Genomic DNA, 24,032 nt, shown 5'->3' with positions numbered 1-24,032 from the left:
AGTGATTATATTATTTATCTCCCTCCAGACACATAGTAACATTTGATTAATTACTATTTATGAAGCACTCTGAAATTACTGTCTGAGAAGTCTATATAAGTGGAAAGTAATAATAATAATAAATACTCTGTACTATAAAAGTGAAGTGTTTCTATTCTGGAGCCCCAAGTGCTTCCTGATGGCTGTTGTAATGGTGATTGTATAAAAAGAAGTTTTTCCTTAAAGCTAATATAGGCTATTTCCCTTCAACAACCAGCTTTCAGGGAAGGACAACAGCTTCCTGCTTATGACTTATTTAACCCAAACATTTCCTTTATGGATCCCAAATTTAGGTTCTATTAAAAAAGACCCCAAACAATCCACATTTATAGAAATGTTTTCTTTTCGTGAACCTCTTCTCACTCTTTTATTTCTCCTGAGAACCAGACTGAGACAGGCCCTGAGTTTCTAATCACATAGGCATGTATTTAACTTTACTCACATAAGAAGTCCCAGTGATATCAATGTGAGCTTTTACATGAGTAAAATTAACCATATGCTTAAATGTCTGGAAGCTTGGGGCCTTAGACCATAAGGAAAAGGGATCTAGACTTGTTGCGTGCTATGTAATATGTTGCCTGTCTTTATTATTCTATACAAACACATATAGAATAAACAAAAGGCGAAACAGACGAGTATAATTTCCTCTTTCAGAGCAGGTGAAAAGCAAACAATGTGGCCGGCATAAACGATTAAAAAAAATTCGATCTTTAAAATTCTGATGAGAGTGGGTGAAGAAATGATTTGCCCTCCCCCCCCCACAAAAAAAAATATTTTGGCAAAAACAAACTTTTCTTTTTAATTAAAAAAAAAAAATTAAAACCCTAAAGTTGTTTTTTTCAACAAAAACCTGAAAACGTCCAAAGAAAAACATTTGGTCATGAAAATTAACCCTTTGTCAAAAAGCCACTTTTCACTGAAAAAAAACCCAATATTAGGGCAAGCTATTCAACTAGCTCTAACAAAGATAAGGAGAGTGGTTATCCCACCAGGGTCCCCTTGACTGCGGATTGCCAAAGAGCAGCCACAGTGTAAGCCATCCGGAGGGCCAAGCCGCTTCAAACCTCAGGTGTGACTATCCAGCTGCTATTTAGGCGCCACACCTCATTCGCCATAGGCCTGGCAAAGTTATGGAGCGGAGTGTGCCCCATGGGGTCCCTTTCAAGAGCCTGCCCTGTCCCCAGCCTGGGGGGGGGGGGAAACGCTCCTGTTCCCTATGGCAGCACCCCCTCCTCCAGGACCGACTTCAAGCCCCTTTTCAATGCAGTTTGTGCCCTTCAAGAGCACCCGGCTGGAGCGCTCCTGTAGGAAGGCAGGTGTGTGTCTGCCAGCGCGGGGAGGGGCATTCAGGAACAGGGCGCCCCTACTACGGTGAGGAGGGCCAGGTAACTACCGGCCTGGGTCGCCCTAGGGAGACCCCCGGCTTCCCCCTCCACGAAGGGGAAACTGCTGCTGCAGAGGGCAGGAGGTTGCCAGCCCTGCAAGGGGAAGAAGCAGAAGCAGAGAAACCCGGCGCAGCCCAGCGGGGACCCCGCGAAGCCACTGTACCTCCTGTCTCCCCCCGGCGGGGCAGCGTCCCTGCGGGGCGGGGCGGGGGGGGGCTCCGCTCGGGGGTGCGGGGCCGGGACGCCGCCGCCGGCTGCTCCGGCCACAGCGACTTTCGGGCTGGGGCTGCGCGGGGGGGGGGGCGGCGGGGCGAGCGAGGAACCAGGGCTGTGCGCGGCCTGCCGGGGCAGCCAGCACTTCCTCAATCCAGAGAGCAGCGGGGGGGCTGAGTATGTGTGTGGGGGGAGGAGGAAGGGGAGTGTGTGGGGGGGTGAGTGTGTGTGGGGGGAGGAGGAAGGGGAGTGTGTGGGGGGGGTGAGTGTGTGTGGGGGGAGGAGGAAGGGGAGTGTGTGGGGGGGTGAGTGTGTGTGGGGGGAGGAGGAAGGGGAGTGTGTGGGGGGGTGAGTGTGTGTGGGGGGAGGAGGAAGGGGAGTGTGTGGGGGGGTGAGTGAGGGGAGGGGGGAGGAGAAAGGGGCATGGATGGGGGGCTGAATATGAGTGTGGGGGGAGGAGAAAGGGGAGTTTGTGGGGGGGTGAGTGTGTGTGGGGGGAGGAGGAAGGGGAGTTTGTGGGGGGGTGAGTGTGTGTGGGGGGGGTGAGTGTGTGTGGGGGGAGGAGGAAGGGGAGTGTGTGGGGGGGGTGAGTGTGTGTGGGGGGAGGAGCAAGGGGAGTGTGTGGGGGGGTGAGTGTGTGTGGGGGGAGGAGGAAGGGGAGTGTGTGGGGGGGGTGAGTGAGGGGAGGGGGGAGGAGAAAGGGGCATGGATGGGGGGCTGAATATGAGTGTGGGGGGAGGAGAAAGGGGAGTGTGGGGGGGTGAGTGTGAGGGGAGGGGGGAGGAGAAAGGGGCATGGGTGGGGGGCTGAATATGAGTGTGGGGGGAGGAGAAAGGGGAGTTTGTGGGGGGTGAGTGTGAGGGGAGGGCGGAGGAGAAAGGGGCATGGATGGGGGGCTGAATATGAGTGTGGGGGGAGGAGAAAGGTGAGTGTGAGGGGAGGGGGGAGGAGAAAGGGGCATGGATGGGGGGCTGAATATGAGTGTGGTTGAGTGTGGGAGGAGGAGAAAGGGGAGTTTGTGGGGGGGTGAGTGTGAGGGGAGGGGGAGGAGAAAGGGGCATGGATGGGGGGCTGAATATGAGTGTGGTTGAGTATGGGAGGAGGAGAAAGGGGAGTGCGTGGGAGGGGTGAGTGTGAGGGGAGGAGAAAGGGGCGTGGGTAGGGGGCTGAGTATGTGTGTGGTTGAGGGTGGGGGGAGGAGAAAGGGGAGTGTATGTGTATGTGTCATTTTACATGCACACAGAGGTATATAAGGGGATTGGGCAGTGTTTTACGCCCGCTTTGCTAATGTGGCCACTCTCACAATTTGATTAAGGGCTTATCTGCACAGTGCTTTAGTCCACACCAGAGGGGTGTAAAGTTTAGTCTGCACTTGCATGTCGCACACAAACTGGCCCTTGTGAGCCCTGCTGGCATGCATTAAAAGTTCTGTTCTGTGCGTAGTGCTGTCTAAAACAAGTCTACATTAACACGCACTAGGAAACTTTTTGTGCACACCAGCAGGATCAGTTAGTGCACAACACGCTAGTGTGGACTAAAATTGACATCCCTCCAGTCCACATTAAAGATTAGATGCTTTTCTAAATGATAGGGTCTAGGAATTATTGTTGGGAAGCGTTATGGCCTGTGTTATACAGGAGGGCAGACTAGATGATCACAGTGAACCCTTCGGTCTTTGGAATTGATGAATCATGTAGACAAGTTTTCTAGTATTTAGTATTTTTCTGAAAGCCCCCCCTCCTGGAGTTCTACGATTGCATGAAAAACTCAGATTTCATTTTTTAAAAATATATGCACTTCTGTAACCATAAAGGCAAATAAAAATTCAGAATTTATTATTTTTATAATTCCTGTGATTTTTATGCCAATGTCATGATTTTTTCTGGCCTCATGCATGATTTTTTCGTGTTTGAGCCTGGCAATCAGTATTGCCAAAAGTCCTGCGGCCGCCCCCGAATCATGAGATTGGCTTAAAAAACACGAAAACTTTAAACAAAAACATCTTGTCATTTTGACACAACAGGCCAAATTCAGAGATGATGTGAAAGGAAGGTTAGTGAGTGGGTGCAAGTCTGATCACAGTGACGGGTGGGGTCATGGAGGCCCCCTGGGGGCTGTCACCTGATGTGTTAAGACTACCCCTGAGCCCATTTTCCCTGCCAGCTTGGGACTTCAGTACCCTGTCTGGTTGAGCCAGACACGCTAGCCTGCTACAAACACAGACCCAGGTCTGAACCACGTCCCCCACAAGCACAGGGTTGTTTTTTTTGTTTCATCCCAGTGTCTCTCCTGCAGTTTGTATTTGGGCAAAACCCGCTGCCTCTAATGGAAGGTTTACTGGATGACAGGCTACTGCAAGAGTGGGCCCACTACATCCTCACTGTTGCTTACCTTTTCTTAAAGGGGCCATGTCAAGCAGTTTAGGCTAAAATTGTAGGGCAGGATGTGTATATGGAACGGAGAAGCAGTGGGAAGGGGTCGGAAGAGCTTTGTTTTATCAGGCACTTACTAGCTACAGGATGATAGGGAAAAATAAAGGCCCTGGCTCCCAAGCAGGGACTAGGGCTAGCTCTGTAGTAGCAATGGTAGGGGGAGCTGGTACCATGATTTGGCTTTTCATCTGAGACTTGATCTTGGACATTGGGACTCTTGCATATGGATCTTGGGTAGTAGGCTAGGTACTCTGGTTGTTAAAGCTCTAGCTACCCAAAGCACTTACGCAAGGCCAAAGCGTGTGGCAACATTTCCAAGCCCTGTGTGTGGTGATGCAAGGGTGTAAATGATTGGACAGGACTAGAGAGAAGTTGTGGAAAGAAGCACAAAGGAGAGAGGAAGAAGCAGAGAACACCATGTAAGGAATGAAGAGAGCTGGTCCAGAAACAAGCCAAAATGTTCACAAAAATCAAAATTCCAAATTTTGTAAACTTCCAGATAGCTCCAGAATGATAATGGAGTGGGGGGGTGGGGAGAAAAGAAAGAGAAAGATCACACCTGTAACATTTATACAAACCATACCACAACAAGTTAAACATTTTTATTAAGAATTGAAAAGCTAATATTAAAAAGATACCCATATTCTAAATATATACATGAGGTTTAACCACATATAGCATTTCCATGTTCCTTCAGCTATAAAAATACATTAGATTAACTGTACTCTAATTTATAAATATATTTTTAAAAAATTAAGCAGTATTTCATATGAAAAGTATTACTGTGCAATGAAAGAATATAAATCCTCTAACGGGTCATTGTATGTTAGTGGCTAATGTTACTTGATATATCACTTAGAAAATTCAGTGTGTAAAGTCAAACCCTGATTTATACAGTAAGAGAATACATTATTAAGTCATTTGTTTAACTTGAGAGGAAAAAAAGAGGTGAAAATATTATATATAAAAACCAAATGCTAAAAAAGATTGTACATTTCAGATGTTGTCATGTTTTCATTCCCCCAAGATGTTTATCAAACAAAAAAAAAATACGGAAAGCTATATTGGTTATTATTATTCCAGTTTCATTTTACTATTTACCTTGCCTCCAGATCATTTGCTTGTAGCTCTAGAAAACGTAAGTTGGCAATAGTAAAATGCTTGTCTGATAAGACAGTTGAGATCTCGCTAAATGTACTATAAAAATAGAAAAGGAGTACTTGTGGCACCTTAGAGACTAACCAATTTATTTGAGCATGAGCTTTCGTGATCTACAGCTCACTTCATATCACTTCATGAAGTGAGCTGTAGCTCACGAAAGCTTATGCTCAAATAAATTGGTTAGTCTCTTAGGTGCCACAAGTACTCCTTTTCTTTTTGCGAATACAGACTAACATGGCTGTTACTCTGAAACCTATAAAAATAGAAATATATTTACAGTTTTCCCATTTGGACTTTCATGGGATCTCTTCTGCATTTAGGTGGGGAGATGTATCTGTGGAAGTCCCACCTCCTACATCCATGGGAGAGCAGACACTCTTCCCTCTCCCCCACCCCCCAGCCAGTTGTGTACAGCTGTCAGTGGTATGTTATTTATGAGTGATCAGAGATTGAGTACAAAAGCCTAATTTCTTTCAAGATTCAGTGACTAACAAGGGAGTTCAGCCCCACGCAAACTTCTTCCATACCTCCTCATCCATCAGCATGGTAATAATTCTTACTTATCCAGGAGGTGCATCTCTGGTGAAGAAAGATATTGGGTTAGGCTCTAGCTTTGCGGTTTGCCCCACAATGCATTTCCACTTTAAACCCTAATTTCTGGGGTTTGTGATCTACTGCTGCTTTAGCCACCTGCATAACTCCCTTTGACAACAAAGGGCCCTTATGAGCACTCCAATGAAGTCAACAGGCATTTGCTGCCTTAGGAGTCCTAGGTACAACACAAAGGAGTTATGCACCTCAGGCCAATTTGCTCCCATGATGCCTGAGTGGGGTATTTGCCCATCACCTACCTTCCCTCAGCTTGGATCTTGGTTGAGGATTCTACACAGAGCCTTGCTGGAACTGGCTGTGCAATCAGAGCACCTTCCAACCACCCTCCCCACAAATCGCCCTCCCTAGCCAGTGCTGCCCAATTTGGGGCCTGACTGCCAGCATGGCAGGAATTTTATACCACTGCCCACCTACAGGTTGCACAATGGCTTCCTCCAGCATAGATCCTCGGTGATTTAGCCCATGGAATGAAGACAGTTGAAACTTTGCATAACAGTCCTGGCCTGGGAGCAATTTCTTTTTCATAGCATATTTTCAGAAATCTGTTAAATTACATTCATCTGGGGGTGGGGGGAAACAGAGGTTTAGGAGAGTTTACTAATCCTGCTCAACATAACGAACAGCTCCAGCTGAACAAAATGAGATTCACATGTTGGGATAATGATGATGGCAGAGAAGTGAGACGCAGGTCTCGCTGTCTCTCCATCCTTCTGTTTCTTTTGGAAGATTTCTGTTTGGTTTTCTATCCCATGGATGTTTTCTGCAGTGTGCGTGCCCTGCTACAAGACTGGCAGGAGCGCTGGCGTCATTACTGTAGATGCAGTGCAAAATCCTCTTGTGAAAAGTGCCTTAGTGAAGATTTATCATACACCGTATGAACTCTTCTGAAGCCAGACAGGTTAGTGAGTCAATGACTTGTTTTCAGTACCTGTAGAGTACATGTATCACAATACATAGGGTACAAAAGTTCCCCTCCCCCTCCAGTCTAAATATGTAGGATGAAACTGGTCCCACTGAAGTCAATGGCAAACCCGCTATTGACGTCAATGGGGCTACGCTGTCACCATTATGGAGGATGTGTGTGTATTAGAGAGACCAAGACAACTCTTTCAGATAAAAGTGCTTTACATAACCTTCCACAAAAACAAACTCCCCCCTCCCCATAGGGCTCAATTATCCTCTTCACCCCAATATAACTCCTGTGATTTCAGTGCTATTATACTGGCTTATATCAGCAGCAATGCCGCTGAAGTCAATGGAGCTATGTTGGTGTACACCAGCTAAAGTCCACAGGTCTTTCAACATTCCATGCTAATGATGCCTTGGGTCTCTCTAATATGGCATTGGGGGTGATTTTGCCTTCAAAGCCACGGTACGATAAAAGCAGACTTCCTGTAAAGCACTGTGTGACCAGAAGTTTGGTCACTGGTAAGAGACTGATGTAAAGCCAAGGACTAGTCCACTGAATGCAGCATACAGCATGTGAGAGCACAGAATGAACAGCCGATAGGTCAATTAAATTCTGTCTCCAAAAGCTAATTGACGAGCATTCCAGTAGATTCAAAGTTTCTACAGAGTAAAAAAGTTCTCTTTGAAAAAAAGAAGTGCCGTTTTCTTCCCCGCCTCCCACCCCTTCCCCCATGTTTTGAACTTGTCCCCCATGTCTGCGTGTCACATTCAGAGTGTCAGAATTTTTAGGCCTCCAGCTCTCTCAGTGATTCTTCTGGGATAGTTTAATAGTGACGGTTTTCACCTCAGTATATTCTGCCAGAGCGTATTCACCACTGAAAGAAAAAACAAAGCAATCACAGCGCTTGCATTTGCCATTTTTACCATACCACATTTTCATGTAGGACAGCTGCTTTCACCCAGCAAGTCCTATTTCATAGTATCGCTACATTTTATCTACGCTATGCAGGCCCAGATCATCAGCGGCTTTAAATCAACATAGGTCCTCCAAAGCCAATGGCGCTCTGCTGACTTATCGCAGCTAGAGAGCGGATCCGTCCTGTCTCATAATTAGGGCCCCGACCAAATTCACTGTCCATTTTGGTACATTTCATGGTCATAGGATTTTAAAAATCGTAAATTTCATGATTTCAGCTATTTAAATCAGAAATTTCACGGTGTTGTAATTGTAGGGGTCCTGACCCAAAAAGGAGTTGTCGGGGGGGTTGCAAGGACATTGTGTGTGTGTGGGGGGGGGTTGTGGTTCTGCTACCCTGACTTCTGCGCTGCTGCTGGCAGTGGCGATGCCTTCAGAGCTGGGCAGCTGGAGAGCGGGGGTGGCTGGTTGGGAGCCCCGATCTGAAGGCAGAGCTGCTGCCAGCAGCGGCACAGAAATTAGGATGGCCTGGTACGGTATTGCCACCCTTCCTTCTGCGCTGCTGCTGGCAGGGTGCGGCCTTCAGGGCTCTCCGGCACCCAGCTCTGAAGGCAGCACAGAAATAAGGGTGGCAATACCGCCCCCCCCGACCCTTAAAATAACCTTGCAACCCCTCAACAAACTCATTTTGGGTCAGGACCCTCAATTTGAGAAACGCTGGTCTCCCCTGTGAAATCTGTATAGTATAGGGTAAAAGCATACAAAAGACCAGATTTCATGGTCCATGATGTATTTTTCATGGCCGTGAATTTGGTAGGGCCCTACTCATAATGCACTTTCTATATACATATCTATCTATCTCTAGAGAGAGAGAGCGCACACACGCTTTGATACAAGTCTAGCAAGAGTTGAGGGGCTAATATTCACATGAGGAATGTCTCAATTCCCAGCTTGGTGGAATTCATGAAGCGTTTTGGGAGTCTGCAGAAGGAAAGGCACTGTGTGCACACTAACTAAAATTACAGACAGTAACTAAAATTGCACTTGCTCTCTTCTTCCTTAGAAAAAAATAAGCTTCTGTGTGGAAGCATGTACTGTAAATACATATATAAAATATGGGGGTGGGGGAAACTTGTCATGTGTGGCCTAACAGATAATGTTAGTATAGAACAACTAACTGGATGATAGGTGCATTCATTATATTACGTCCAGGTCGGGGAGGGGGGGAAGGGGGATTTGCCCCTTTTCTCTTCATTGGCCAGGGGATAAAGCCCTGATGTGATTATCTAATTAGGCAGCCCCTCATGCAAAGGAAAGCTATACATTTTCTCATGGTCTTTATAATCCTTTGGAGGGATGATTCATCATCCTTACTCTCCATCTTGTTTAGCAAATCAAGCATCTGAACACATTTCTCTTCCAAAACAAAGCCAATTGAGATGGTTAATAATAGATTGTGAGTTAACACCTAGGAAGGAGCTCTGTGGTTAGGACAAAGCAAGTCCTTAGGAAGCCCCTAAACAGGGTAATTGCAAGCTGCTTCTCCTATGCCTATGCAGCGATGAATCCGCCTCTGGAAATGTGAGTTCTATTCCCAGTCCTGCCACTGATTCTCATGGGACGTTGGGCCAAAATTTTCAAGGGTGGACGCTAAGTTGGGTGCTAGAATGTTGGGGTGACCAACCTGAGACAGACCTGATTTCCAGAGGTACTGAGAAAAAGCTAGCAGCCCTTCAGTAACTGAAAAGCCTTGGAATGGGGGAAGCAGAATTCATTTTTCTCTGGCAGGCTCTCTGTATAACCACAGGAACCCATCCCCAAACACCTTCCCAAGCCCTAACCTCTATCAGCAGGTGAAGCAAGGAGAATTCATCACATGACAGCCTTGGTCTGATGTTTACCTGGCAAGGAAATATCCTTTATCGTTAAAGCAAGAGTAGGAGCTAGTTAACTGAGTTTTGAAAAGCGGTTTTAGGACAGAGAGCACTGAGTGCTGTGGATGACTTGCACTCTGGGCGAGGGGGATTCTAAGGGCACCATTCACATGAACAAATCACAATGGAAGTTTTTACACCCTCTTGCTCTCACTCCATTATTTCCCTGCCATTGTAGGGGCCTCGGGCACATAACAGTCTAGTCTCCTGTGGGCTGTAATACTTTGGTCTCATTTTTTTCGGTTGCTGGGTTTAATGTGGGGGGTTGGTGGCCTATGATATACAGGCGGTCAGACTGATTTGGTGGTCCCTTCTGCTCTCGAACTCTGTGATAAGTTTCACTGGTATAAATCACAACATAGAGGTGTAAGGGCAATCCAGCCCCAACAGGTAAGGCAAGCTTGGTGAAATCCTTACTAAGTCATCACACTTACAATATTGCATTTAAATTTCTAGATAGAAAAGAGATAACAAAACTGAGTTAAAAACCAAAAAACCAAAACAAACTTACAGTTCTCTGCCATTTCCTGACATCTTAAAACCACCAAAAGGAGCTTGTGCATAAAGGGCATTGTAGCAGTTGATCCTATGATCAAACATAATTTATCAGATTAAACACTTGGAAGATGGGGGAAATATATTCATGTTTATTAATAGCCATGAGTTGCCTGACAAACGTGTATCTCCTCCCTTTTACATACTTCACTAGGTGTTTTATTCACTACATTTTGGTCATTTCAGCCACAGAGTTTGATTTTTTCATAGCAGGAAACAGAATATTTGAGAAACCATCATTCTCTACCAAGATTGGTCCTTTTTGTCCATTTTCCAGCCAGGACCAGCAAACACGTATGTAAAGGTTTTAAACTGTGTCTATGCTAGTTTCCAAGCCTCGTTTAAAAACACACTTTTTAAAAAATATAACCTGTTTCCTTGTCTAGACATGCCCGCCTCAGCTGCAACAGCTTTGCTACTGTCCAGAGTACATGCTGGCTCAACCTGTAGCAATGGGTGTAGGAATACAATTGTATTAGACACATCTGTGATGTGGTGAGAGTAGAAATTGCTAGTGTAACCCACTGGTGAGCGAATGTCACACTAGCTCCACCGAGGTCCGACTTCTATAGGACACTAGCTGTGATGTGATTACAAGGATTCAAATCCTGATCCCTTGACTACAGCACCTGAGCAAGGTGAGCAGGATTTGGTCTGTTGCAACAGACAGGACTTTAGCATCACATGAAGAAGTGTGGTGAAGGTCTTCTTCAAAACCAAAGACCCTATTCTCCAGTAAATATCCTTACCGAGGCAGAGGCTGAAAATCTTGGATAAATACAAAGTATTGTTTCTAAATAGAAAAGATTTTTTAAAAACCATACCATCAGGCACCAGACCAAAACTGCCATTGTCTACAGCGAGGCCAGGATTTCAGCCCAGTTCTTTAAACTGTCCTAATATTAAATCAGGAGCTTTGTACACAAAATGCTGACTTGCCTCGTTAACCGGTAACATGGTGCCATCTACTGTTCAAACCGATTTGTTACCTTGTTTAAGACCTTATACAATAATTACATAATAAAGCTTCTCAGAAGGCATAACCATGTTCATCGATAAGGCAGCATATGCTGTTGGGATTTTCCATAGGAGAGAGTACATTTAAAATGTGTGGGAACTAACACAGTTTGGTTTCTCTAAAATACATTTCACTCTCACTATCTCATTTTGAGCAATAGCTATTGCTTCTTAGAACAAAATTTCAAGAGGAAGGGAGCTCAGGGTCAGTGCTACTGGTCAGCAGGGCTCAGACACATTGTAAACTACCTCGATGTATCACAATCCCAGAGGCAGAAACACATTTACCAGACTGTTCCAGATTCCAGCGCAGAAGCTAATGTCAGAGCTCTGTCCAGATTCTTTGTGAACACTGCTGCTGTGAGTCCATATTCAGTGTTATTTGCTCTTTTTATGACCTCTTCTATACTTTTGAACTTCATTATCGACTGCACTGGTCCAAAAATCTGTAAGCAATTAAACCGGCATTACTCTGCAAAGATCAGGGAGTGTTCTGAAAATTAAAACTTAGAAATGTTGTATGGATGTCTTCAGTTCTGGTGTTTTAAGGTTTTAAATCTGTATGATGCAAACCTCAGAAGATTAAAGATTTTCCTTCGCATTATGGAATCTTGTAATCTACATGAGCAAAAATTATCTGGTTAAAATGGGCAAGTTTAGAAAGTTCTGGATACGTTTAAAATGGTTCATTCTTTCTCCATTCAGAACTCTAACTTTCTATGGGCTCAACAGGCACTTGCTGTAGTTGAAATGTACAACATTTACATACATTTTCACCCAGGTTTTCTACAGCCTCTGGTTTTCTACAGCTTTGTTGATACAAGCCACTGATTTTGCACACACAAGTGGCTGCCCACCACTTCTGCATGCACTCGCTCTGCAGGTGCATAACCTGGCTCGTATATTCATAAGGGCAATCTGCAGCCACAAAATAGTACAAGCCTACTGTTCTGAGCACAAGTGGGCTGAAGTTTTTCACGAAGTACAATACAGAAGCAATGCCAGGAGACTTCTATGTGCTGACGATCATATGCTATGCAGGCTGATACTCCACTGATGAAATGGAGACATGCTCCCACATGTAGCTTTCCACAGGGACATCCCCTGCAAGAGCTTAAATCAATTGTTTCACAAAAAGATGGACTCCAAACAAGTTGTTGCAAATTCCTGCCTTTTTAAGGTCTGTGTTCTTAATGGAGTCTTACTAGCAGACAGAGTAAAAGGACATATTTGCAGCAAAACTGCAAATGAAAGAAATTGGAGAAGCCCCATGAATCATGAGTTTGGGATCTGGAGGTAACTCATTTGAGAGAGGTTCGTCATGGGATTGTGTGTTCAGCTCTTATTCTTCTCTATTTTTAGGACACTCACGCCCAGGCTGACTGAGATTTTTCCAGGTTCCTCAGAGACTGCATGGCAGATCTGACACATCAAGACAACACTTGCTTTCCCAGGAGTACACAGTAAGTGTCCCCATAAAAAGGTCTAGGCTAAACTATCAGACACCAGTGTCAACAGGACCTTGGCAGCCACTTTATTCCCATTCCATTTCCCAATGGAAATACATTAGTTAATACTGTTTCAAAGGGACACCTCAGGGTCTAATCACATGCCGCTTGTTTCAGCTTGCTTGCTATTCAATACTGAAAACCAGAGCTTCTGACTTACAAGTCTGGTTTTCCCAGTATTTTGACACTAGGATGACTGAGCCAGCACAAACAAGGATAACAGCAAGAGAAGAATAGCGTTTACATCTGCAATGATTGGGCTCACCAAGTTTCTCTTTGTAGGTTCCTGGGATATTCTAACTTGTCCATGAGTTCCAACGTCAGGGTTTCACTCGGAGGCACTACAAGTACTCATGGCTTTATAGCAACAGTGGGGTTAGAACTTAGATCACCATGCCCAAAAGCACAGGGGGCATATCCCTGGAGCTAAAGGGGAACATCTCCTAACTTTGGGCAGCATAAACCCTGGCATGCACAGTTGAGCAGTTCTCATTCCATCCAGTAGGGGGCATAACACAGCACATGGTACCCTACCGAGCCAGCTACGTATAATATGTGACTGTGGATTTAGATGGTCCAAGAATTTTCTGATCATGGAGAGGGAGCAGGCAGGTGAGGAATTTCTGTAACTAGTAAATACATGCCTGAATTATTGCAATTTGCTGAATTTGCAAGTCAGAAAAATACTGTCAATGCCCTTCCATTAAAAATCGTTTCGTTTTCAGTAACAACGTTCATAGCAACTACATGAAACCCTGATTCAGCACCACATTGAAGCATATGCTTAAATTTAAACAAGGGCTTAAGTGCCAATGACTTTAATGGGGGCTTAGGAAGCTTTCCTGATTAGAGGTGCTTTTCTGAATAGGGGCCTGAACGCTTACAACTGAAGTTCATACACAGATACGTTACTGTAGCATGCCCATTGGCACTGTGCTGCTGGCGCTTATTTTGAAAAAGAAGGGCAAGAAAGCACTTGTTTTATTTGGGGGGGGGGAACCCCCAGGAATTATACGTACTATGCAAACAGATAAAAGAAAAACAGGCAATCACACTTTGGCTCTAACAACTTTGACAATATCCCCTTCCCTCTCCCCTCTTATTAAATTGCCACTTCTGGTTATTTGGCAGATTATTTTTTAAATAAACCTCGGAAATTCCCCTATTACTGATACGTTAGAAATTCATTTCTGCCCCACGCAGCTTTTTGGGATGCTCTGTCAACTTAATAAATTCTGCAATTTTCAGCAGTTTATTTTGCTTGACATCTACTAAGATCGTGGCTGAAAAATTTTCAGATTAGTGGGACTCTCACTGAAAATAATGAAGGAAAAGCACTGTTAAAATACTGTGGCTGTGGCTTCTACACGTGACCGGAAATCTAAACCCGCCGATGAGTACTGTACCTCTTCTTTGGCAATTCGCATGTTGTCAGTAACCTCGGAAAACACGGTGGGTTTTATGAACAGACCTCTGTCTCCGATGGCTAAACCCCCACACTCCAGCTTGGCACCTTCTTTCTTCCCGCTTTCTATCAGCTCCAAAATTTTATCAAACTGTTTTTGGTCAATCTGTCAGATACAAAAGGCATGTCATGGAACAGCAGCTCTGTGTTGTCACTGTAATTCCAAAGACTTGATTCAATTGCAGCTATATTATCGGACAATGGTTAAACAATTTCAGCACATTGTTAGATTGTACTATTGAGGTTTGCATTTCACTTAGGATTCAGCTACATTACGAAAATGACCATATCTAAGCATGATTAACAGAGCTTGTCTATACCTGGACTTAGTCCAAAATAGCTATTGCACTTAAAAATCACCCCCTCCCTTAATGTGAATTAACACTCAAATGTAGACAAGCCTTTTGGAGACTAAGGGTATGTCTACACCAGTGGCTCTCGACCTTTCCCGACTACTGTACCCCTTTCAGGAGTCGGATTTGTCTTGTTTACCCCCAAGTTTCACCTCACTTAAAAACTACTCGATTACAAAAATTAGACATAAAAATGCAAGTGTCACAGCTCACTTTTACTGAAACATTGCTGATGTTCTCATTTTTACCACATAATCATAAAATAAATCCATTGGAATATAAATATTGTTCTTAGAGCAGTATAAGCAAGTCATTGTCTGTATGAAATTTTAGTTTGTACTGACTTCACTAGTGCTTTTTATGCACCTCCTGGAAGACTTCTGTGTACCCCCCTTGGGTACGGTACCTCTGGTTGAAACCATTGGTCTACAGCACAGTCATGGGAAGTGATTGCAGCTCACATAGCCATACCCAAGCCAGCGGTAGTCTAGCCAGCTCAGGTACTGGAAGCAGTGAACTTGTGGCAGAATGCATTTCAGTATGGCCTGGACAAGCCTACCTGGAACCTGGTCCTCACTCACGGGGAACTGCCATGGCTACACTGCTAACGGCACCCAAGATAGCTGGATTAAAACTAGCTCAGGTATGTCTGCATTACCTCAAATCACCCCCCGCCACCGCACCCCGTGGTACTAACGCAGACAGACCCATAACAGTGTCGCAACAATTTCTGGTCCTCTGTCATCCTCTTTCCACACTGGCAGGACCAGACAGCCCTAGGACGCGGTTCATCCCCAACCTTGTTAAACCAGTGAAGATCTAAGCATACCACAGCCCTCAGGTGGGCAGTACTACAGCCTGTTCCTTTTGGAAATGGTTTTTAATAGCAAGTGCACATCAAAATGATCCACTATTGGACTGTCAATCTTTCCCACTCACTACAAACTTTCATGACAGGTTTCAGAGGAACAGCCGTGTTAGTCTGTATTCGCAAAAAGAAAAGGAGTACTTGTGGCACCTTAGAGACTAACCAATTTATTTGAGCATGAGCTTTCGTGAGCTACAGCTCACTCAGTTTCCACGGTAAACATCTGATGAAGTGAGCTGTAGCTCACAAAAGCTCATGCTCAAATAAATTGGTTAGTCTCTAAGGTGCCACAAGTACTCCTTTTCTTTTTGCAAACTTTCATGAGTAATTTGGCCTCTAGTCAGAGAAGGGTCCTGTTTTGACCTTAGTAGATGCGGGCGTCAGGATGCAAGACCCAGCCCAAAGCAGACGCAGTCATATAACCCCCGCTAGATTATCCACCCCGACAGTTCGCCATAATTAATTCTGACCTCATGCTTCCAATCTGAATTTACCCAAATAACAAACATCAGAGCTCTGCGGAATAATGAGATATTTGGGAAGCCAGGTACACAAGGAAGAACACAATATAATGTACGTGTTGTTGAGTGCATGCAAAATTTGCCTCTGCAACAAAAACACAAAGCAAATACAAAGTATACATGACAGGTTTCAGAGTAGCAGCCGTGTTAGTCTCTCTTCGCAAAAAGAAAAGGAGTACTAGTGGCACCTTAGAGACTAACTAATTTATCTGAGCATGAGCTTTCGTGAGCAACAGCTCACTTCATCGAATGCATCCGATGAAGTGAGCTGTAGCTCACGAAAGCTGATGCTCAAATAAATTGGTTAGTCTCTAAGGTGCCACTAGTACTCCTTTTCTTTTAAAGTATACATGTTGCACTCACATGTAACACATAGGGTAGGGTAAAGTAGAGGATGGAAAACAATCTTCCAAGAACGCAAAGTACTGCCTGGGGAAATGGCTGCGATCACAGATGATGCAGGGTGCCACCTACAAGAGTTGGCAGGTGGTTTGCATATTGTTTATTTGCCGGTTGCCACATGTGAATAATTTGAAAGTATCTGTGAGCGCTTCCCATGCTGACCTGTCTCTGGCCATGACCAATCTAGGTCAATCAACCACTTTGCATCACAAAAAAACAAGAATATTTATACAGCTGTAACTTCTTGTAAAGCAAAGGCCTGTTAGATGATGAAACACATTGAGGAAAAAAACAAAAACAAAACAACCTGTTTCCAAAAGCAACATACAAGGGTAGGATTTCTGGTGCTTTTCATTTCAACTAGAGCTTGCAAGACTCTTAACTCTGACCACTACTTTATCAAGGAGAGGAAGGATAATCCAATGGTTAGGACAGTAATGTATCCCCTGGGAGACTCAGGTTCAGTTCCCTGGGCTGCCAGACTTCCCGTGTGACCTTGGGCAAGTCACTTAGCCTCTATGCCTCAGTTTCCCCATCTGTCCAATGGCAATATTAGTACTGCCCTACCTCCCAGGGGCATTGTGAGGAGAAATAAATTAAAGACTGCGAAATGTTCTGATATATTATGCTTCTGATCAAACAAGAGCTATTTATTATTTACAGTTTTGAATTTTGGTTTTACCCTCTATTAAAGATGCCTGATCTGATAAGACAAATGCTGTTATTGATCCATCTAAACCAGAAAGCAGTGGTCAATACCTGATTCAGAGGAAAGCAAAATTATATATATATATATATATATATATACACACACACACACACAGAGACAATATTGTATACCCCTCCCCCAACGACCATAGTAGAAGCATCAGAAGAAAAGAAAAAAAAAAACGAACAACCCCTCCTTCTAGCACACCTGATTAGTTGGGCAAGGGTCTACATGGAGAAGCTTTGCCTTCCTGATGCCTGCAGTATTTCAATATTATTTCATAAGCAGATGTTTATGACCTGATGTGCGAGATTTGATTACTCTTTTATTATCTTGCTTTGCTCAACTACACGTTATTGAAATTATCCAGCCTCCTAAAATCCAGCACCAATGTCTGACTCAGTGGCTTCTGCCCACTGAATTCCACAGGGTGACTCTAGGTTGCATAAAGGAATATTCACTTTCATTTGTTTTACGGGTGTTGTCTTGCTCATTTATTACAAGGAAAGGTATTCAACCCACAAACGCACACCACAGACTAACTGGAGTTCAAGATGCCACTCAGAATTTTGTAGGGCCCCCCTCAAGGTCCTGCCAACATTTTCTTCCCAAGCAAAATATATTTTTTATTTGTGGTTTCTCCTCCCATGCATGCCCCATCCAGGCCTTTAGCCATCATTGTGGCCCTTCTCCAGACCATTTTGATCTTTGCTAGAAATGTAAGGTAAAATACCCTTAACCAATGTGTGGCAGAACACTGTACGGTTTTCTTCCTCCACCGGCTGTAGCAGGTAATTGTGCAAGTAGACTAGATACCCAATCCACCAATATCTCATCAGAATGGGCAGACAGTGGTAATCTGTCCCAGTCTATTAGGATTTTAACACAACCGAATATTGTCTGCCATTTATTGATGGATTAGGTAGCAAATTTGCAGTTTGGACTGACTTACTGTATTACCCTCTACAGTCACTCAACCCCAAGCACCAGAATTCCCTGGATCTGCATGTGAAATCAGCACTTGGCTCAGACCCCCCATGCTGGATGCCATGTATGCTGCAACATAGGTTGGATGGACACACCCACCCTGCCTAGGTGCTCAGCATGATGGGACTGCTTGCTCAAATGATCACTTGTGGCTGGTGTTGGATCCCCAGTCTCCTTGTTATTGGGGCAGGAGTAATAGAGGATTGCTATCCTTGCTGCGTGATCTGAGGGCAGCAGAACTGCACCTGGCATACCCCAATGGAGGGACTCACCCTCAACTGAGCGGCACTCGCTAGACAGGGGACATGGGTCCCAAAGCTCAATGAATTGAGAGAGGGTGGGGAGAGGTACTTGTATCTGGTGGTATGGGCCCAGTTTAAGGGTCCCAGATACCATGTAACCCTTCCGCTCTCCATGGTATAACAAAAGAGCTAATTTGGACTCAATTGCTGCAGAGCTGAAATCGCTGATACCTTGGTCTAAATATTAGGCCTACTTTGTGATAGTGTCTCTATTGCAAGAGACTGTCCCATTAACAGCTGAAATCACTGACAGCTGTGTTAAGTGTGGGGGCTGAAGACATCTTGGTGAGGGGGCAGCTGGTGGAGAGGCATAGCAAGTGGCTAGCAGGGTGGCTGGTGGAGAGGGCCAGAGGAGAGCCCCACAGAGGCGTGGCAATCTGCCTTTGGGGGCAACAAGCAAGTGCCCGAACAGTGCAGCATGTAAGGTGCCTCCTGATTCTCCCCCGGCCCCCCTCCACACAAGGTGGGAGGTGAACTCTGCAGATGAACCTCTGAAGTCTGGGGATGCACTGGCAACTGTGAGTGGGGTACAGAGAAGGATGGGCACATTAAAGGGACTTTTGGGTTGCTGGACTTAAGAGGGGGAAAAGGACACTGCCCAACTTATTTGGGGGTGGGTCTTTTGCTCATGGTTTGTGTTTATGAGCCCTAGTGGTGGTGTTTTCCCAAATTAATGCTGAATTAATTCCCTCCTTTTATTAAAAGTTTTTTGCTAAACTCAGACTCTGTGCTTGGGAGAAGGGAAGTATTGCCTCTTAGAGGCGCCCAGGGGGTGGTGTGTTATTGTCCCAAGGGGTGTGGGCTCGAGCTGGTTTCGTGGTGTATTGTTGAAAAGGAACCCCTAGACACTGAACCTGGACCTTGTTGCTGACAGAAGGGTTACACATGTGTTCCCCTGGGGCCCTACAAAGGGGAAGCTAATGCAGTAACTCGGCTGCTCATATACAAATATGCATGGGCCATACATGTCCTTCCTATGGGTCAGGGAGACACAAATGGATGTAAGGCCAGGGCATCCCCAGGAAAGCAGCCTCCCAGCTCCTGGGCATCTTCAGGGAGAGAGTGTAGTGTTGTGGCCTGCTCCCATTGCGCCAGCTGCATGCTATGACCCAGCCCAGAGGAGCAATGCAGTGTGAGTTGTTGGGGCTATTGCCACACATTTTGACGTTTGATGCAGATGGAACAAGACCCTTTGTGCAGATAGAAAAGGAGTTTGGGGCCCAGCAACTAAGTGGCCCATCAGCTACACGGATATTCTGCAGCAGGGAAAATAGCATGCATGGGGGGAGGGGGGGGGGAGACGAGGAGAAGAAGAAATATTCTATGTAGCTTCCTTGCCCTAACATTGTGCTCCTTCTCCTTACTGTTTGAATGCCTATTTGACGCCCCTCTGGGTGCGCCATGCCCAGAGCAACAGCTAAGGCTTTTAAGTATTGCAAGTTATTAAACATACATCTAAGACGTGCTCTCTCTATATTCATCTTCCCTGCCCAGGAGAAGGTAATGGAGAGAACAATGGAATCTGCCTGCTGCGGCTCTGACAGTGGACACAGGCCTAAGGAGCCATTCAGCCAAAGTCTCCCAACTTTGTTTTTTTTAAAATGTCTAGACCATGGGCCAGGTTTCCAGCTGCTGGCACTCTGCATTGCTCCACGGGACTTGAGTGGAGCTATCCTGATTTACACCAGCTGAGGAGCTGCTCCTAGATTCTCACAGCAGGACCAAAAAAACCACCTTGATTTGGGACATCAGGGATTTTTTTCTGGAAAAATATTTTGCAGATTAAAAAAAAAAAATTCCAGACCATTCAGCCTGGTGTAAATCAGGAATAACTTTACTGACTACAAATGGAGTAACTCCTGAGTTACATAGGTGTAAGTAAGAGGAGAATCTGATTCAGACACGCTGGGCCAGATGGTGTACACAAGCTAAGGATTGAGCCCTGTATCTTTGGTAACTACTTCTGGAGGATTTACTGGTTTTTGATATTTTAAATGGTTTTGAAGGTTTTTTCCTTCCCTCCTTGAGATTTGAGCCATTTGTTCCAAAATGCACACATTTCCCCACTGCCAGCCTGGAATGCACCCGGTCCAAAAGCCAGACTTCAGAGAAGCAGCTGTTCTGATTATGTGCAGACAGAGGAAATGGTTTGTGTTGCACTGGAAGCTACAGGACAGTGCTGAAAACAGCCTCCCATGCTCCACTCCCTATCTTGGGTCTCCTCTTGTTTAGATGGTTAGCACACAGACATGCGGGAAAGAGGGAAAAGTCACATGCATCAGATCAGGTAGAACAGGAGAAATAGGACATGTGGTCATGGGGCGTTCACTGGCTCACAAGCAACAACTTCACTACTAGCTGCTTTATCATCTGTATCACCATAGCACCTACTTATGGACCAGGACCCTGTGGTGCTAGGTGCTGTACAAACACAGAATAAAAAAAAAAAAAAAAAAAAAAAAGACAGCTCCAACCCTTAGGAGCTTTCAGTCCAAAGTACCCTCACTCTCACTGAATAGCAACTAAGGCCTGGTCTACCCTAGAAAATTAGGTCTATATAACTACATCACTCACGGCAGGGGCGTGAAAAATCCACACCCCTGAGCAACATTGTTAAATTGACCTAGTGTAGACAGCACAAGGTCGACAGGAGAACTGTCCTGCCAACCTAGTTACTGCCTCTCAGGGAGACGGATTACCTAGGCCAGTGGGAGAACCCCTCCCGTCAGCAGTGAAGGAGATACCTATGAAGCAGCGCTATTGCAGTGTTTTAAGTGTAGACCAGCCCTTACTCTGCAAGAAATACCACTGGCTTCAAATGGGACTGTTTGCAAAGGAAGGTGTTGCTCAACGTAAGGCCACATCTACACCACAGCACTGTAGCTGGGCACTGTAGCGTAGATGCTTCCTACAGGACCAGGAGGTATGTTTTGTTTCCCAGGTGCGGTAGGTCATCTCTCCCCCCAGCTGGCAGGAGCCAGAAACATTCTTCCATTGACCTAGCTGCATTTACACTGGGGTGGAGGTCAGCACTCCGGCATACCAATTTTTCACACTGCTGAGCAATGTAGCTATGTTGATCTAAATTTTAGCTGTAGACTAGGCCCAGGGAAAGGCATCAGAATCTGGTCTTATCTCACTAACCATTAGTTAGCATTCTTTAAATTACCACATTCCTGTTATTAAGGGCCCCTTTCTGCCATCCTTATTCACCTTGAGCTGTAATTTACTCATGCAAGCAGTCCAGTGATTTCAAAGCCATGACTTGCACGAGGAGGTCGTTATACGCAGTCAGAATGGCTGGCAGAGCTGGGCCCTCATCAGTTTCAGAGCTCCAACTGTAAGCAGAACCTGCCTATTTCATACAGGGCTATCATGGTGATGGCCTAAGCCTTTCAAGTCTGTGTTGGGAAAAGTCTGAACCAGTAGAAAGTTATGGATTCCAGAGTTAGAACAAGCCGTGAAACTTTTTGGAGTGGCATTTTCCCATTTACCTTTGGCAGAGCACAAGTTCTAAGGTGCCATGGGTTTGTTATGTTTTATTAATAACTGGTTGACCTAGGAGAAGATGAAACATTTCCCTCAATCGTGGATCTTTATGGCTTCCTTAGAAGGGATAAGAAGAGGTGTAAAAGTCCAAAATGTTGGCAAGGCTGATATTCAGCTTGGCACCGTCCTGCCTTCTGCTTAAAGGACTCTGCTTAAACCCCTCTCTGTGCATTAGGGGTTTTTGTTCTCCACTTCTACATATTATTCCTCCTGCAAGGGGGTGGCATCACTGTTTTAGAGCTGAATTATAACACATCTGCAGCCACCACACTCTGCCTGCACAAAATACTCTGTGCCGTAATAGGTTTTGCATTACTATGCAAAAGGGCAGCCCACTTGGGTAAATTTCTTTATTGTCCAGCTTTCAGTTCATTTATGGAAAGAGCCAACATGTCAACCCTCATGATTAATTGATGTTTAGAACAGAGAGAAGAAAGAATACAATGAGGTATTAGTCACTGGATCAGGACTGCAGCTCACACAGGAGCACCACTCGCACCAGGAGTGCGGAAAACTATTCTTGAGCACATCATCATTACCTGTGGCCCTTGTTCAGTTTTGGCATCGAATGGGTCTCCAATGAGTCTTTTCTTGGCGTACTCCACGCTGCGCTTGACAAATTCTGGGTAGATCTGCTCCTCCACAAATACTCGAGAGGCAGCAGTGCAGCACTGGCCTTGATTAAAGAAAACTCCTTGATGGGCACATTCGACCGCCAAGTCCACTGGAATGGAAAGGTCACCACAGAGAGAGTGAGGCGTTCTACTGACTTGAACCAGAAATTAACGAGACTTGTTGAAAGTCCCTCACTATCTGTTCCCCCTCTCAATGCTTCCCCAAAAAAAACAAAAAAAAAAAACATGCTCATTTCAAGGCGGCCTATAAAAATACCAAAAAAGAAAGCTCCCTGTGAGCCTCGAGACATAACCAAATCTTCTGACTGTCTGCACCACCATCCTCCCTCCCGGTACAGTCTCTGGTTGCGCACGTCTCAGCTAAGGGCCCAGTTCAGTCACCTTGACTCACACGGAGTAGTCCCATTAAGCTTGGCAGAATTTAGTCCTTATCCCCTGTGATGGGAAGTATTGTGGGACGGATGCTGCCTTTACAGAAAACAGCTGCAGCTTCTCTTCTGTCAGGGAGACTAAAAACGAGTCAGCGCAGGAGTGCTGGCTGAGAAAATTGTGTGGGCAGCCGAGCAGGGGTGCATGGATACAATACACCATCTCTGCAGCCTCAGCCAGCGGGGCTCTTCCCTGCCCCAGAGAGGGCAGCATTCGGAACAGTCCGCTCCTGTTCACATGAGCCCTCCCTTTATAGCCTGGCTGGTGCAGGGCGTGGTGTAGCACACCCTCTAGCAAAGAGGTCTTGGCCAGGCTTTGTGGCAAGTTGGACCATGCTGTGTCCTCTGCTGGAGAGGTTACATGGGAGTCACTAGCAGTGCTGTGTGGGCCACGGAGACTAGAAAATTAATTAATTGCAATGTGACAAATACTTACAGTCAGCATCTGCACACACAATGCAGGGGTTCTTCCCTCCAAGCTCCAGGGTCACCCTTTTGAGATTACTTTTAGAGGCCGCTTCCTTGATCAGTTTTCCAACCTATGGCATTGGGATTCACAGGACACAGGTTTATTCCTCAAAAAAAAAAATTACTTCATTCAAAGTGTCGTAAAATGCATGAGGTTACCAAGAGCAGGACAGGCTGTGAAACAGCTGGAATTGCAAAATAATTCTTCCAGGTTTCTAATTGCTGAATTTTCTAGTTCTCACCACCTGCTTCTACAAGGTACTTAGCCATCCAAGGTGGGCCTTGCAATTTTAAAAATCACAAATATTTATCATTTGTCTTAGATATAAGGGAAATGTAGGGGCCTGGTATTCTATAGTTCTTACCTATGCAAGCGGTCCCCTGGAAGTCATTTTTTGGACAGAGTAAGGGCTGCAGGATCAGGCCCCTAATTGGACAATGCAGGAAGGACTACTAATGGACTACTGTTCTTATAAAAAGAACAATCTATCAGGTGACACCCTGCCATTTCTTATGAAATCACTGTCATGGCTCCACAATTAATGAGGTGAGTTTTGCACTTAAAGAAGGGATTCGGTCTCTGGTATCAGTAGATCCTCTACCACATGACAGGTTTTAATTTTTGACTACAGAACGAATTGCCCTAAGAATTTACAATATAGTC

The 24,032-nt window shown here is 45.2% G+C and overlaps 2 protein-coding genes across 4 annotated transcripts in view; both read right to left on the bottom strand.

Annotated features, from left to right (window-relative positions):
• LRRK1 (leucine rich repeat kinase 1) overlaps positions 1-1,805 on the bottom strand; it is a 109,687-nt gene extending 107,882 nt beyond the window's left edge. For all 3 annotated transcript variants that reach the window (XM_073304295.2, XM_073304299.2, XM_073304297.2), the window contains exon 1: positions 1,588-1,805. The gene's annotated coding sequence lies outside the window, so the exon portion shown is untranslated. The remainder of the gene's footprint in view (positions 1-1,587) is intronic.
• Positions 1,806-6,354: 4,549 nt separating this feature from the next.
• ALDH1A3 (aldehyde dehydrogenase 1 family member A3) overlaps positions 6,355-24,032 on the bottom strand; it is a 49,736-nt gene continuing 32,058 nt past the window's right edge. The window contains exons 8-13 of the mRNA XM_073304294.2: positions 23,337-23,439; positions 22,377-22,561; positions 14,088-14,252; positions 11,462-11,619; positions 10,113-10,187; positions 6,355-7,626 (exon numbers count right to left, since the gene is read on the bottom strand). Of these exons, the coding sequence (XP_073160395.1) occupies positions 7,554-7,626; positions 10,113-10,187; positions 11,462-11,619; positions 14,088-14,252; positions 22,377-22,561; positions 23,337-23,439 (759 nt within the window). The 3' untranslated portion in view covers positions 6,355-7,553. The remainder of the gene's footprint in view (positions 7,627-10,112; positions 10,188-11,461; positions 11,620-14,087; positions 14,253-22,376; positions 22,562-23,336; positions 23,440-24,032) is intronic.

This window comes from Lepidochelys kempii, chromosome 10 (genome assembly GCF_965140285.1).
Source record: "Lepidochelys kempii isolate rLepKem1 chromosome 10, rLepKem1.hap1, whole genome shotgun sequence".
NCBI lineage: Eukaryota > Metazoa > Chordata > Testudines > Cheloniidae > Lepidochelys > Lepidochelys kempii.
This window is presented reverse-complemented; position numbering and strand designations above follow the sequence as displayed.